Below are 17594 nucleotides of genomic sequence, written 5' to 3' on the forward strand. Positions count from 1 at the left end.
TTACTTAATTATCATTTATTTTTTATTTGATTCACATAAAATTATAACATTTTTTTAATATATAACTTTATAAAATATATTTTTTTCTTAGATTTTATTCAATTTTCTTTCATGCGTGAGCTTTTTTTATTATCATTTAATTAAATAAAAAATGAGCTTTTTTTTTATCATTTAATTAAATAAAAATTTTATTATAAAAAATAAAATTATGAAACACAATTACATGATCTATATAACAAAATTAAATATTTTAATTTATATTTAATTTTTTTAATTTTTTCAGTTTAGTGTATAGTTAATGTTAACAATTTTCTTATTTTATGTTTTATTGATATTAATAATTGTTCAATTAAATAAAAAATTTATTTTTAAATTTTTTTTATTAAACATAATTGGATATATGACCTGTTTTATAAAATCAAATATATTGATCTACTTCTATTTCTCAAATTTCTACTTTAGTCTTTAGTTGTTATTAATAATTTTTTTGTATTTATTGACATGAATAATTATTTATTTATTTAATTGGATACATATATAATTTTTTTTAATTTAAAATTTAGAATTTTTTTATGTTCAAAAACATGTTGGAAAGCCTACATGTTTAATTTTTTTTGCTAAAAAAATATTTGACCATAATAAAATAATAATTAAAAGATATAACAATAATATTATTCAACATCTAATTTTATGAATTACAATAATAATTAAAAAAATTTTTTCTCTTTTTAGTTAGTTCTTTTTTTTATTTAGGTCTCTTAATCTTTTTTTAACGTTCAGCGAGAGCGTTACGTTTGGGTTTAGAGATGTAAATGTCTAGGACAAGAATATAAGGTCACACTTTTCTATGTTCTTCATAATATAATTAGTAATTGTAAATCAATGGCGTCTGTAGCTCAGTGGATAGAGCGTCTGTTTCCTAAGCAGAGTCGTAGGTTCGACCCCTACCTGACGCGTTTTGTAACCTTTAAATTTATATAATTTTTTAACCTTTAAATTTATATAATTTTTCTTGTACGAAGTGAAAAGAAGATCACTTGATACTATGATTATTTTTGGAACCAACCACACCCTGTGTCCAAAAAGGCGAAGCGAGTTCGCAAGACCCAGGAGGCAATGAGACTTTCTGTTCGAAATTTGCCATCTCCGACTCATAGAACCACCAATCACCTCCCTGTTTCAAACACCTCCAACAGCGGCCTGCATTTGCTCCAAAAGACAGCTTTGGTCCTCCAAATCCAATCCTTCCCTTGTCCATTGCACTTTGCCTACCTTTTGTTTTAAAAATCATGTTACACCTAATGGAGTCTACTATCATGTGAATCTTAACATTTTACTTTTCAAACGGGTTTGAAAATATAATTATTATTATTTTTTAAAGTATTTTTTATATTGAAATATAAAAATATATTAAAATATTTTTTTATTTTTAAAAATTATTTTTAAGATCAGCACATCAAAATAATTCAAAACATATTAAAAAAAAATTATTTTTTACAAATTATTTTTTAAACTTTTTAGAAACATAATTTTCACCGGATTTTCTCCTAAAAACAGCCGGTCTTAATATTGACTCTCTATGCCATGTTAATTTCCGGGTTTTCTCCCGTTGAGAATATAATCGTAAACCTACTGCAGCATCCCCCCCCTGAAAATATAGTCCTCCAGTCGAGAGAGATTGCTGTGATATGCACAAATTACAGGTAGGCTACCACCCATAACTCTTTGATAGGCCTGTCTACTGCCTATATGCAATATAACGTCGCTTGTTTCTTGTCCGATATCTATTTTATTTCTTTATTAAGATGTCGTCCGTCTGTTCAAATCCAAATGATTATGGGAGAAAAGGGTTACGTCAGATACCAGCATTCCACAACTCATTAGAATGTTTTCATATCATGTTTAACCATCACGATTTCGCCATGTCAGCCATTTTAGACAATTAGACCATCTGGAAGCGCGGACCAAAAACAATTAGGTCCACAGCAAAATTAGATTTATTCAAAATTATTATTGAAAACGATCAAAAATTATTAAAAAATAGTATGGTTAAATTCAATTTTAACAAACGAATTTAACAGGAGGGTTGGAATAAATTCGCTCACAATTTCACCATGGCAGCCATTTTAGATTATTAGACCATCTCTCTCTTATACTACAGTTGTTGCAGCTTAAGCACCATATGATTTTCCATGTATACAACAACTAACACCTTGTCACCAAAATACAGTGTCAATCTGGAAATACCGCCTACTGTCTCATTTGTGCCTCTTTTATAACTCACTTGAGAGTTCTTGAAAGTATAATAAAATGGCACAAAGAGGCATCAAGATCCTGCAGGTTTGCTAATGAAATTCCACAAATCGAAACATCTATGAGACCATAGAGTAATCAAAATGAAACAACTGAAGAGGTATCTGGAACCATCGCCATCTCATTAAAAAATAATAATTAAATAATAGTCTACTGATAATTTTCAATTATCAAAAACATTGAACTATACAGGCACCTCGGTGAGTTCCTCCAAGTTGAGAATCCAGTGTTAACATTTTACTCACCTCTTTTACTGAATTGAACGTCAGTTTGTCCATTCGTTCATTTTTTTCTTTTATCAAAGTGAAATGTATCCCTTCTTTCATCTCAAGCTACTCTAGACCAAATCTATGAAAAACAATTTTACATGGTGAAACTTCATATCTACTTGTCTCATGCAAAAATAAAACGGACAGTGAGGGAAAAGAAATGAATAGTCATAATCGCCAACCTGCTTCATGAATATAATCATGAGATGGAAGACGCAAAATCCCTGCTGCTAGCTCATACCTTCGTACAGTCAGCCAGAACAATGAATGCAATGCATCATACCTTAGTTATCTCATGAATGTGTTGAGAATGGCTTTTACCAGGTGGAATGAAAATCAGATCTTCCCAGCCAGATTTTTTCTCACTAATCTGTATCAGATCAAAGAGAACAACATTGAATTTCTATTTCTAGCCGTCATACTTCATGCAAAATTTAAATGCATACCTCCATTTTTTTAAGAACATCCTCTAAACTTCCCACCTGTTCAAACAACAAAACAGACCGCGGTAAATGTGCCAAGTGAATATCAGCTACAATACTTCTTTGGTATGAATATATGCTTTAGAAAATTTTATGTCTACAAAAAGAAAAGCACAAGGTAAAAAATTAGTCATACCATAATATGTTGAGAAAGACTGGGACCCCTTGATGCCTTTGAGACCTTCGACAATTCTTTTTGTATATCTTCCTGCATAGCAAGAGGCAGATAGCCGGTCATCCATGTACTTGCACCTCAATTTTACAAAAGTTGTATGCTCAAAATCCTATAATGACATCCCCAGGGAGTTCGAGAGATCAAACATACCTTTTGAAAATATATTGGGCAATATCTCTTGTTTTTCTTCTTCACCACCAGAAGGTCTGACTGAAGACACAGAGTTCATGAGAAAACAGTTGGCACAATATTCCTTTGCAAGTTTATTCTCTTAGTTGTGGTCCCTGTACTCAAATCAAGGCAGATGATATGCTACAACATTTTTTGCTTGGGCACCATTTGATGATTTATCTTTACTTCCCAAATAAATAACAATCTATAGTAAATGTTGGAACCAGATGACTAACATATTTGACATTGTTTGCATATATTTCACTAAATGAATTACACGGAAGGTTAAATACAGAAACATCAGGGAAAGAATGATCTTCATGATTATGTTGGCAGTAATATAACATAGTGTAGAAAGTCAATTCACGTAAGATACAAGTTACAAAATTATTTATCTATTTGATAGTTATCCAAGAGGTAACTTTTCTGACATCTCCAAAAGATTCCATAATCAATGTAGAAACAGACAATCGAGCAAATGGAACCAATCAAATACTCAATAAAATCAAACTACTGTTCCCTAAAAGAGGTCCCGACACTTCTTGTCTTCCACTTAAATGCCAAGGATTACTGAACTAATTGTACCTGTCTCCATGGAGGTCTTCCCAGCATTTACCCAAATGGAGGTGGGTATGGAGGTACTTTTGCCTCTATGAAGGCGGAGGCGGAGGTGGAGATGGGTAAAATGCCCAACTTATTTGGGTACAGATTTTTCAATGCAAACACATGATAAATTTGTTTAGTTTTTTTTCCCCTAAAATTACCTTGATTAACTTGTGTTTCTTAAATGCACATTGTTTGTTTTTTTTCATGGCCTATGTAGTATGTAATTAATGGAAATTGGCCACAAAAATATCACAGTATGGAAGTCAGGAAGCCTCCATGGAGACGGAGGGTGCATCCTCCGTCTCCATGGTCCCCCATAGCCATCCCTTCTAACTAATTTCACAGAGCAAAGGTTAAGTCAAACCTAGTATTGTATCCATTTGCAAACATGTGAACATATTAGCCAACCATCTGATGCATTGAAAGTAATAGGCATTTGACAAATTGATCACATCAACAGGCCAGCATAGAAACGCTTCTAATTTCAGAGAAACAAAGATAGCCTATACGCACAACCAATCACATAGCATACCTGGAAAACAGGAACTCCATCAAAGCCACTCCTGATATCAACAGCTTTGAGCTAATAAACATGAAAGACTATTATTGAATATTAGTCTAACGCAGTTCAGCTTGTACAATCATATCAATATGCAGCTTTCCATGTTAAAACAATGTGATTGAAAATTTGAATAGCTACCCTACTGATTAAAGCTTCCCCCTCCTAAAAGCCCAAAACCCACATGAAAAGTAAACACCATCCATACTTATTCTAAATGACAAACAACACTTCCTCTTCTCTTTGACTTAAGAAACCCATAAGATTAAGAACACAAAAGGACATTAACATTATCATCCAAGACCCATCAGAACTTACAAGATTTATCAAAGGATAATGAACTCAAAAATCACTTGAACATGCAACTTCAACAATGTTATATTATGACACCAAAAATTGAAAGTTCATATGAAATGATTATTCATTCTGTACAAATAGAGATACCCCGTCAATGTTGTCATTCCAAAAGAAGAAGAAAATAGCCTTTGCAGCATTACATGGCTAAAAGCCATTTTAACTTTCCCTTCTGTTATTGTTTTTTATTCCATGTCAACAAGCAATATGTCTAATGACTCAGCAGAACTGACCTCTAGTGCATTCTTTATTTGAACCGGATCAGGTAAAAAACGAAATGCAATTCCTTCAACCTTCAGCATGTACACCTACAAGATATAGAAAGAAAAATAGAAATACAGTATCAACCAAATTATCTGATTTAGCACTCTAGAGTAAGACTGAACAAACTCAATGACCAAGACCATGCAATAGCTTCTACTTAACTAACTGCAGGAAGGAATTGAATTTGAATAAATTAGTCAATTTTCCCCAGTTTTACAAGAGTTAAAAATAATACACAAATCAAGATCCATTGATTAAAGGCAGACATTATTACCTGGTCGAGTGTGATAGGCACAACCTTAGCTTGGCTTCGCAACTCCCTTCTCCGAAGCCTAACCTGAACTTCAAAATCAAGGGTGGGGAAACTCTCACCACAGAACATAGACAACATAAGCATATGAATATAACGTGTAGCTGAATTGAAGTAATGTACCTGAGAAAGAAATGCTTCAGCGTCTTCTTGCCGAAAGCAAAGCAAACCAATGGACTTAGCTCCATTAGGATCCGAGATGAGCACGAACTCGTTGTTGGAATTGCTCACTGTGTACACGGCCGTGCCTGCCAGAGTTTTCGCGACGTGGTCCGAGCTGAGATTGGCGGTTGTAGCTGTCTGTTTCGGCTGCGATACGGAAGCGAAAGGCGGCGATGGCGCCAGGCGGAGCCGCCTAGGTGGAGGGAGGTTGCCGCCTAGGAATCGAGTGTATCGCTGATACGAGTGGAGAATTCGGCACCGAGACGGAGGCAGTGATGGTGGATGAACGTTGAGAGAGATAAGAGAGGGTTTGAGGGTCCAGAGGGTTCCATTTTTCCCCCCCGAAAATGAATAGACAGCAGTGAATCGAAGAGTATTTGATTTTCGAGACTCCCGAGAATCGCGGAATGTTATTGTAGATTGCGGCCTAGGGAGTGAGCGAGTCACACTGTACGAAATGGTAATATTTTTGGGCCTCACCCCATATGATACGGCCCATAACTTATTTAGAAGCCGAACCCGGCCTTTGTCCTTTTTGCCACAAGGAAGTCCAATACAATTTCGAATAACAAATTTTACCCTTCAGCCTTTTCTAAGTAAGTTGAAGGACTTATGATTTTCAATTTACAGACAATTAAGTATATTTATTTATTATGTTGTAAAAACACTCCATCGTTATGCTATCAAATATTTAACAGCTTTGAAATTATATCTATATGTTACATTCAATTCTTCATCAAAATATGCTATCAAATAAAGAATAAGAAATCTACAATAACATAGGCTAGAAATTGGAAAGGCAACTCGGGAACAATACAAGCTCAACATCACCTAGAATGCGAGTTTTTGTTAAATTTCAATTTCTACTAATCATAGTGTGCGTGATATTTGAGGACATGATTAGAAAAGCATACAGCAGTGAGAGATACGAGAGAGACGGATGTGAGTGGTGAGCTTTTGAAAAGAATAATTGAGGAAGAGACCTAGATCCATTAAGCAATCTTGGTTTTCATTTAACTTATGACGTTAACTAAATGACATTGTTGTTGGGGGAAGAGCTTAGATGATTAGCCAGAGCTATACTACGGGTTTTATTGATTTTTTTAAATTGCTATAGTATTTTCTAGTAAAACTTATCACATTTAAAAATAAACTATACAACCATTAAAAAAATAATTTAACTTAATTTTTTTTATAAAATATTTAAAAACATTATATTTATTCAATTTAGGTTAATTTAGATTAATATGTTTAATTTATAATTAGAATTACAAGATTATAATAATTTTCTAGAAAAAAATTAAAATAAATTATAAATCATAATTTTTAATAAATTTAATATTAAAGAGTTAAATTTAAAAAAAATAATTAAAAAATAATATAAAAAATAAAGTTGATTTAATTTGTGTTAACTCCATGAACGCCTAATCAAAATCATTAAATCAAAATAATTTTATTAAAAATAAATTATAAAATTTAATTTTTAATAATTTAATATTACAAGATAATTTTTTTTAAAAATATTCCAGTCATCCGTGCCTTGCAGCTTTACCCAACATGACTATTAACCGCACTGCATCAGGGCCCGTCAGCTGGACCACATCTGCCACCTCCCCAATATGCACCCATGATGCCATTTTCACCACCCAAGCTACCTAAATCCTACCCTATCTTTAAAAAAAGTCATTATCATAACTCCAAATATATTTCTTTCAACCTTAAGCTACACATTACTCAAAACTGTTACATGATTGAAGTTACTTGACCACAATTTTTTAAATGCCATTATTATTGTTTCTTTCAATTCCTTTTTTAAAAAAAAAAACTACACTTCTCATGAAAATTCCAGTGAGAAAATGTGCAAAAAGTCACATTAATCACTTTTTATTCAATCTCATGTTTTTACCGAATTGAAGCTCTTTGACTCACATGCTAAAATTACAAAGCCAGTGCAACAATAGGTATGATGAACTTTCAAATGAAAGATTTCGAAGAAAAATGTAGACATTGTCGCATAAGAGAAGAGAAGATAAAGAACGAAAGCATTTTACCTGTAATTTTAATTATGAATTATTAAATATTAATATTTTAAATTATTTTTTTAGTGATTCTATTTATAATATTTAATTTATATTTTTTATTTAATAAATTTTTTTAGAAAACCACTCAAATATCATCGATAGCTTTTCAATTGATTAATATTTTTATTTGTAAAGAACAATAATTAACAGTACATTTGAGAAGTGAACAATTCTATAGCTTTATAGAAAACATTAAAGAAATTAATTTGTCGATGATACTTTTATAATTGACATAATAAATAGTGTTAGGAAAAAGTGAATAATTTACCAACAAGTTTGCGAATGAATTTTGCTGACGATATTAATACTGTCAGTAATTATGTCAATAGAAATGACATATCATTATATTTTTTATGTTGTTTTAATTTTTTTTCATTGTACTTCTCTCGGTATATATCGAGAAAATATTTTTGTCAGTATTTATTGATGGATATAGCGAGGGAATATAATGTTGGTAAAATTCACTACAATTTACCAATGAAACATTTGGTTGGTTTTTTTGTTTATATTTGCCAATTTGTTTTGCAGTGACATTTGTGTTAGGTTTTCCAAAATACATATGCACAATGAAAATGGTTAATTTTAAAAAAATAATTGGGAGTCTCAAGATCCACTTAAACAGATCTAGGATTGTGTATGATTTATACGAATATTACCTGAAGATCATATGATCTTTTTTGCTTTAAATAATTATTTCAAGACTATGTTGTCACAAACTACAAGTTGTCCAAATGTTCAGCCTCTAATGATAATTCATATAAACAACTAGTGAGAAATTTTTAAACCCTTTTATGAGAGAGAGATTTCTATACCTTTGAGTGCTAAATCTTTTCTTTGGTGTTTTTAAGGTTTCTGTAACATAGATAGTTTTTGTATTGCCTACTAATTCTTGTACAAAAATAAGAGGCATAACATTCTATTTATAGAAAAACTTAAATTCTATAAATGATAAAATATCAATTTCCACCCTAAATAGTATCACATATATTATTTGAGGATAATTTTATAAATTTATTCAATCAAGTCCCTACTTGATTTTTCTAGGTCTAAAATTATAATTCCATGTATAAATTATATTTTAGTTCTCAATTTTTAAAAATTATTTATAATCAAGTCACATTTGATTAATCATCTTATTATAATTCTGATCAATAGTTCTTATTTGTGTGACCCATTAGATTTCCTAATAAATTGGCCCAAATAAAAATCATAATTCTAAATAAAAAATGATTAATAAATTAATTTATTATCAATTCAATAATTGATTGATTTATATTTAAAAATTAAGTATAATATTTAACAATCTGTCATGACTCTCTAAATATTATAAAAGTTATAATAGTTTGACTTAACCTTTTACTAACTACTTTTTTAGTGTAATTATTATTCATTCATGAATAATGTCTTGATTTTGATATTATGACATAAAATATGTTTACTTTATTAAATTATGTTTGTTCTCAACACCGTAATCATTGATTCTTTGAATAAGATTTAAAACTCTTTTAAAATTTTATTCTATTTTGTGTAAAGATTTATAATTAATACTATTTAAAAATAGATGAAACAATTTTTCTAATTCACTTAGGGTGATAAATCATTTCTTAATTACTTAAATATCTTCATATAGTTCATGTTATACTCAATATATGCCTATTTGTTACCTTTTGATTAAGACAACATGTAACAAGATTAAAATATAGCACTCTCTATTTAAGATAACTTTGTGATCTTAAGTTTAAGGATCACTTACACAACCAACAAATAAGTTTTTTTATAAACACGAGTGATCTCTTCGTATAAAATTTTTATGTAGATTAATTTGGTGTACATGTTATTTGGCAAACACCTACATATTGGTTATAAATATCCATCATATCTCAGTTTGTGAAAACAACTATTTTTTCATATAAGAAAAAATATAAAATATCTAAACAACTCTAATTAATTATAAGTTTTAGTAAAGTATTCATGATGAATATTTTAAGAATAATGTTTTGATATAATAAGAATTTCATAATTATAATAATTTTTATATTTTTTACGAAGCACTTTAACCTTAAAAATTTTATATTTAGGCTATGTATGTTTCCTTAAAAATGGTTTTTGAGAAACCACTTTCCAAACTTTCCTGTATTTGTTTGCTATTAGCAAAGTTGGTCAACAAAAAATAGTTTCCAGTTAAAGAAAAATTTAAATTAGTTTTCAGGAAAGTGTTTTCCTGAAAAATATGGGGCGTAAAACACTTTTTAAAAGTTGTGAAAAATTTAAAAATATCATATTAATTATTAATTATATCAAATTTGGTCCTCAAACTTTTAATTGTTATATATATTTTGTTTTGAATATTTATTATTCAATTTCATCTCTTAAAATTTAATTTTTATATTAACTTTGGTTCTCATTTTTATAATTGTTATTTGCTTTTTCCTTATCATTTTTTTATTTATCAAGTTTGATCCTCATTCTTTTGATTGTTACTTAAATCAAAGAATATTTTACTTTTTTAAAATTTATTTTTTTAAAACATCAAAGAATATTTTACTTTTTTAGAATTTATTTTTAAAAAAAATTACTTTCCAGCAAACAAATGGGGTTTTATTTTAGATTTAATAATCAAATATTTACTAAATATTAAAAATAAATGAATTTTTATTAATAAATAAAATATATTTATATAAATAAAATTGTGAGCAGTTGATTGACCACAGGAATAAATGCTAATAATATGATGTGACTGTGACAGTAAACCGACCGAATCTATGGATATAATCCACTAAAGATGAAAGGAGATAAGTTGGAATAAATTATAGATGCGAACGGAGGCCGTGAGGAGATGTATATAAATCTTCCTTCTACGCTTCTGAAAAGCAGCAGGGAAACAATATCTTATAAACACCAACCAAAATTAATCCGCTACCCGATCCCTTTCTAGAACATGGGCTTTGCAGTCAGCGATCAAAAATTAGCCCCCGTACCCAAGGGAGTTAAGCATTCCCTAACCAAAGAGCAGTTAAAGAGTTTTTTCTTGAGACATGACAACAATCACGACAATCATCTCAGCAGGAAAGAGCTAAGGCGAGCCTTTGACGAGCTGGGGGCATTTTCCTCTTATTACAGAGCTGCCCGTGGGCTCAGCCATGCCGATGCTAACAAAGATGGCCTAATCGACATGGTTGAGCTGGATGATCTTGTCAACTATGCTTATAAACTTGGGTATACTGTTCATCATTAGAACCTCAAAATTCAAAGCACCTAAAATGAAGGTTATACCACTGTACTGCATGCCATCGTTCGTATGGTTTGCCTGCATCATCTTAATTCCAGGTTACTGGAAATTAAGAAGGGATGGCCTCCTTCTTTGTAATGGTCAAATTCCAATGGAAAGTTACTTGTGTGATAATATATCAGGATATGAATATATATGCCTCGTCGAATCTATGTTATTGTTGTCATATTGTGTTTCTAAGCATGAATGTTTAATGAGTAAATTTCCAGGTTTAAAACCATCTTGCATTTCAGTTTCAATACACAATTTTTTTCATACAAAATTATTCAAATACCTAGGGAACTCATACCCACCTAATTTATTAAAAAAATATTTTTTAAAAAGAAACGACAATTTAATTTATATATTGTGTTAAATTTCATTTTCTTAACCTTTATTTTATCTTAGTAAAATTAGGTTAGGTTGAAGTTTTTTATTTGAGGGTATTTCTGTTAGTTTGGGTGACAATATTTGACATACGTATAGAATGAAAAATAATAATTTATCGTGATTAAACTTATTAAAACATATTCAAACCAGATATAAAATATAAAAACAAATTAAACTAATTTTCCAATAAATAGATCATAGAGATCAATCTAGTGGATAACATTTTACAAACTAATGCTGAAATAAAAATCCGATATTGCCCACCAGAAGTTAAAATTATTGGAGGTTGGAAAAAATTGCCTCGTAAAAAATGAAAAAAAAATTATAGCCCACCAAAAGTTCATCATCAACGTACAGAGAAGAAAAAATGGTCGCCGTGTTAAAAATTACTATTACTCGTCCATAGTTTCACTGCTGCCTCTTTTTATATTATCAATTTCAACAGTCTTGCGTAAAACCAAAGCTAAATAATTTTCAACTAAAAATATATTAAAATATTTTTTTTTAATATAGCATATTAAAATCATTCAAAAACATATAAAAAATTAATTTAATACAGAAAAAAACAATTTAAAAAACAAATAATAATAATAAAACAATCACTTACTCTATCTCTACTTCCAACACAGAAACTGAAGAGAAATAAATTAAAAAAATACATTTGAGAACCGAGATGACCAAGGCATCGTTAAAGGCTGAATTTGTTAAGAGATTATCGATTACACATGTCCTTGTCTCTGTTGGATTATTTGACTTGATTTCTTTCCTGGTATGTATAACCAATAGAGTGAGAGTTATATTCTTATACATTGTTTGACTAAATCAAGAGCAAACTTCAAAAGATATCTAGGCTTTTCCATAGCATATTGATGAGCTTTGGGAGCTGGTAAAGAAAAGCTTGGTTAAAGATCCGTGAACTCCTATAAAACAAGCTAGGAAAGATATAAAAGGAGCATTTCCTTAAAGCTTATGTGTAATATGTAATGAATAAAGATGATAGAGTGTTTACAAAGTTCTTCTCAAGTTCGTCTTCCTTTACCAAGATTCCTTGTTTCTCTCACTAACTCCCAACTTTCCCTCTCCCTAAACCCTTCCAAATCTTGTAACAAAGTGTTTATCTCTTACGAATCACCCTTACAATATCCCCTCGAAACCCTTATTTTAGAGAAGATCTGAGTGGAGATGCAGGAAAATTAATGAGAGGATTACAACTTAATCCTTCCCCCATGGCAGTCGGCCTCATTATATATAGAGGGAGATGAAATCTTTGTGTTTATTTTTTGTTATTTCATTAGGCATAGTTTTTTTTTGGGTATTTTAAACAAACTTTTCGGTTACCAATACAACTTACACCGGAAATTCACTAAATTTGCTAATATATATATAATCTTGTTTTATTTTATTTTATTTTTTTCTATCAAGATTTACCACTATTTAAACTAGAGGTCTACAATCATTCTATCCAATTCAATACCTACTTAAATTCATTATAATATTTTCAAAAAAATCTAAAATTTTAGTCTAGGAATTACACAAAAACACTATTTTTGGATTGATTTTTATGTGGCAAACCCAAAGTTAACAATAATTTTTTTTTTTGATGCAAAGCTACTTATGATTTTTTTTTAATTTTCAAAGATAACTTAACAAAATATGTTTAAATAATCCCAAAATCAAGATATAATACTCAGATATCTCAAGAATCAAGAATTTTCATATTTGAGCTGCTGAATCTAATATTTGATAAAAAAAATCTAATTTGCAGCTTAAACCTTAATTTTCCCCTCATGTGATTTCTTTGATCTTTTTTTTCTTTTAATTTCTTTAATTGCAGACAACTAGGTCTCAAATGATCTTTCCTTCTTCTATTTTTTTTAAAAAACTTTTATTGCAACTAGATTCTAGACAATAACAACAATAAAATAACATTGAAACTGAAAAATAAAAGGATATAACATGAATTTAGAGTCTTACTTTATTACTGACTAATGCAAATCCTATGGATATAAAAATTCAGAAACTCATAATTAAATCGATCCTTTCCAACAAAGCTAAATTTATATTTGTAATTGAGTTTGACATAATAATAACTTGTACCAAGATACTAAGATTATAGAAATCAAAACCCCACATAATGCCTATAAAGATATGCGAACACTAAGTATAAAAAATGTCACAAAACTTGGTTAATTATTTGATAAGTTAGGTACTTTAATAAAAAACCAAATTAAGAGAATTTCCTCTCACACATATAATAGATTATTCTGAAATCAAAGTATGTTAAAAAATAATTAAATTTAAGTTAAATAATTTTATTTATAATAGGTAAAAAATCATAAACCATGCTAGAAAAAAATAAAATAAAAAAATAATCATAAATTAATTAAAAAATTAAAGTAATTTTTACATAGTACTTTCTGAACTTTATTATAAGGCTTTATTGATCTATCTATCAAAATTAATTAGCCTATAAAATAGATATATTATACCTTTTTGTATGTAAATTAAATTGAATAATCATAAATTAATTAGAAAATTAAAGTAATTTTTGCATAGTACTTTCTGAATTTTATTATAAGGCTTTATTGATCTAACTATCAAAATTAATTAGCCTGTGAAATAAATATATCATACCTTTTTGTATGTAAATTAAATTGAATAAAATATAATTATTATTTGTTAAAGATATAACTTTTTAAAATTTATCTTTTGTCAAAATATTTTTTTAAATAAACTTATTAAATATATCTTTTAGTTTTTTTATCCTTTATCTTCGTAACTGATTTATCTAAAATTTCTAACGAATTATTTGATATAGAACGGTAAATTTTCATTTATACTTATGGCTCGTGTTTCAATTACTTCTAAAGGCAAGATGGCATCCTATATAGTTAAAGATTTTTAATTCATGCTATCAGAATCTCAAGTTTCTTTACATATATAATGGTCCTCTTTTCCTCGGCACCTCAATCCACAGGTGTAGTCCCAGATACTAGGACCAGATTGTGATGCCCTTCCTATCATTTTGTGCCTGTGACCGGCCAGTCCATGCAAAGAACAGGATTCTTCATCATGAAGGCTTAGATTCCGATTACTTCTTCTCCTCTTTTCGGTGATTCTCGGAAGATTTTGGATAGTAGAGAGTAGTGAACTGAAATATGGAAGGAAAAGGCGTCCAACATGTTATAAAAATATTCGACTCCATCCACATGTTGAGGAAGAGACATGGGAGGAATGTGTAATTTACGAGTCCCCCAAAACTGTAGCGCTTTTGAAAATAGTTCCAACGGTTCTGAAAGTGACGATACCCAGGCACAGAATTTATTCAACTAAGGTCTCCTTTACTCAAAAACGAATATGAATAACAGCCATGCAACATATCTCCCACCATTGATTTAAAAAAACAACCTGTTACTCGAAGTCGCCTGTTATTGTTTTTGAATCAGAACAAGTTGAAGAGATGAGCACTGCACATGCGTGTTCTGCGACAGACAGGGAAATGGTGACCGTATACTATTACGCCAAATATTTAATTATGCAATCAAGCCACTCAATAAAGTAAGATGTCTAACGAGTTATGAATCACTTCCGACAATTATTCCCAACAGGATAAACACCTCTTGTTCTTGAAGTATAAAATTAAGGATTGGAAAGAATATCAGTTTATAAACTCAAAGTGATTAAGAAGAAAGTAGGGAATTGAAGGAGATATTTATCTCGCCAACTTGAAAGTATGTCGAGTTTACAATGGACTAAACAATCTCTTCTTCTTCTTCTTTTAATCTAAATTACCGCATAAAATTAATTAATCAACAGTATTATTCTCGGCAGGTCATGAAAAAATGCTCGATTTTTGTTTCTTTACAAGGCTCTTCAAATTCACGTTCAGATCACTTTAATAAGATATTCTTATTCCGTAAGAAAGCATCATTAAGATATGCATTTTAAATAATAATGTATATAATATCTTTAAATTTTTCCTCCAACACTTGAAAAGTTTAAAATTTTAATTTAAATTAGTTTTTTTACATGATATTATAATCTTGATAATTAAGTAATTACAAGTTTAAATCTCATTATTTTTATTTATTTAATAAAAATTTGAACATAAGTTAATGTAAATATATGCAAATTTCAAGTTTATTATTTGAAAGAATATATTAAAAAATAATATAAATTATATTTTAAAAATTTAATTAATAATTTAAATTTTTAGATCGAATATGCATCCATATATATGCCAAAAAAAAAAAAACGTGTGGAGGGAGGGAGATCAAGTGGTATAAAAATGAGAAGCCTTCATAGGCCTGTATGCAACAAACGTTTGTAATCTCTAAAAGATAAGCACACTACTTCTACATCAGTTGCCATTATCTCTAAAATGGCAATCAAGACTCGTGTTGTTAATGTCGATGGCAAACGTGAAATGACCATGGCACAGTTCAGGATTTGGATCAAAACACTTGATGCTGATAAAGATGGCAAGATAAGCAAGGATGAACTCTCTGACGCTGTCCGAGGTAATGGAGGATGGTTTGCTGGTTGGAAGGGAAAGAGGGGGGTAAAGGCAGCAGACGCCAATGGCAACGGTGTTATTGATGACAGTGAAATCGATATCCTGGCTGCTTTTGCTCAAAAGCACTTGGGTATCATAATTATATAATCGTGTAACATGATTTCATAGGCCTCCCCATATGTTGTCACTCTGTGTCATTGTGCCTGACTGGTATGTAATAATAATCACGAAGAAAATTCTAATAATATATGTAAGCTTTCTTTATCAATGCTATTGCTTCAGATTAAGGAGAATATTGGATACAGCATATGGAAGCAAGGTCTTACCATCGCCCTAAATCTTGGGAGGAGCATCGAAGCATTTATTATGATAATCTGTTTTCAAAAAAGTGATATATATATATAGAGTGCGCTCTACCGAGGAGTTCAGGTACAAGACATGGTGTTGATTAGTGACGGCTATTTCGAACTCTGATGCTTTTTTTTCTCCCTAATGAAATTATCCTAGAAAGAATCACACAGGCTATGATCGGATTAACTATCCTCTCTTGCATCCGTTCTCCTCTTCTGAATTACTAAATCGCAGGCTGGCTGCCGCTGGCTAGGTCTATAACTACACGCAGCAGCAAGCCCTCACTCTGTCTTTCTGGCTCATTTATTTTAATTTTGTCTATCTTTTCCTTAGATATATTCTTAATGACTAATTTCTTCCTTTTCGAAGTGAGACTTCTGTCTTGGTAAATGGAAGAATCTTCCTCTCATATATTTTTGTCAAAATTTTTAAATCTTAGCTTCGGTTAAGATGAGCTCCATCACATCCAGCCACCAGGTTGCAAACAGTGTTGCACCTTCGATTCATTTTGCTTGGTATTCAAGCCACTTCTCCGCGTTCCACAGCTATTTTGGATCTTAGAGTGGAACGATTATGGCCTGCGTAGTCAATTCTCTGTTCAATATGAGATACTCCGGCCCATCCTTTTTTGTTGGTGGATTCCGATCCACGCTATTGCATTTTTATCTTCCCTCCATTGTAGTGGTTTACATGTTTAATTTAAGAGTCCTTGTGTTGGGTTTATATTGAGACTCCAATGTAATAGCTCTATCGACGAGTTTTCCATCCTTTTATTAATCAAAGTTTTCAAATTGTTAAAAGAAAAAACAATAAAATTAACCACCCCCACAAATTGTAGCCAATTCTGTATTATCATGGGGGGGGGGGGGGGAGGAGGGGTTGTTGGGGGTGTCATTTTCTGAGGATTTCAGAGGTGAGATTTTAACAGAAGTTTCAATTAGAGTCCAATAAGTCTTTCTTCCTTTTTTTTTTTTTTTATTTTGGGGGGGGGGGGGGGAAGAAAGTAGTTCTGAGTTATTAATGGACCCATTTGAGTTCTAATTAAAAGTGAGATCCATTCTTTTTTTAGTTAAGACTTTGAAAAGGTAAGCATTGTTCTGAACATTAAAAACCTTGTTAGAATTATCCTTTTATATAGACAATTTTCTTCAATTAATTTTAACATTCATTTTATTTAAAATTAAAATGTTTTTTATTTAACAGAAACATTTCTCTAGGTTAAGAAGACAGCTTTACTTTTACGTAGAATTTTACGAGACACAATGTTTCATTCAATCTAACACCTTCTCCCTATATATATGAGAAGAAATTGCTTCCCCACTG

At 30.4% G+C, this 17594-nt stretch overlaps 2 protein-coding genes and 1 non-coding gene across 3 annotated transcripts; 2 read left to right on the forward strand and 1 right to left on the reverse strand.

Annotated features, from left to right (window-relative positions):
* Positions 1 to 885: 885 nt before the first annotated feature.
* TRNAR-CCU (transfer RNA arginine (anticodon CCU)) lies at positions 886 to 956 on the forward strand. Its single transcript has one exon. It is a non-coding gene; the product is annotated as a tRNA-Arg (tRNA).
* A 1495-nt stretch (positions 957 to 2451) lies between these two features.
* LOC105120632 (protein TIC 22, chloroplastic-like) lies at positions 2452 to 6080 on the reverse strand. Its single transcript, XM_011018910.1, is given in 9 exon segments — positions 2452 to 2952; positions 3029 to 3064; positions 3201 to 3272; positions 3390 to 3449; positions 4549 to 4599; positions 5163 to 5237; positions 5468 to 5530; positions 5627 to 5889; positions 5892 to 6080. Coding segments are annotated over 9 exon segments (819 nt in total). The 5' UTR covers positions 5998 to 6080; the 3' UTR covers positions 2452 to 2859.
* Positions 6081 to 15664: 9584 nt separating this feature from the next.
* LOC105120633 (phosphatidylserine decarboxylase proenzyme 3-like) lies at positions 15665 to 16213 on the forward strand. Its single transcript, XM_011018911.1, has one exon. It carries the CDS (start codon positions 15786 to 15788, stop codon positions 16065 to 16067), a length of 282 nt encoding a protein of 93 aa, XP_011017213.1. The 5' UTR covers positions 15665 to 15785; the 3' UTR covers positions 16068 to 16213.
* The last annotated feature ends 1381 nt before the right edge of the window (positions 16214 to 17594 follow it).

This window comes from Populus euphratica, unplaced genomic scaffold, assembly GCF_000495115.2.
Source record: "Populus euphratica unplaced genomic scaffold, PopEup_1.0 scaffold6.1, whole genome shotgun sequence".
NCBI lineage: Eukaryota > Viridiplantae > Streptophyta > Magnoliopsida > Malpighiales > Salicaceae > Populus > Populus euphratica.

Coding starts and splice junctions, on each gene's coding strand:
- LOC105120633 (XM_011018911.1), top strand. CDS start 15,786: ATGGCAATCAAGACTCGTGTTGTTAATGTCGATGGCAAACGTGAAATG.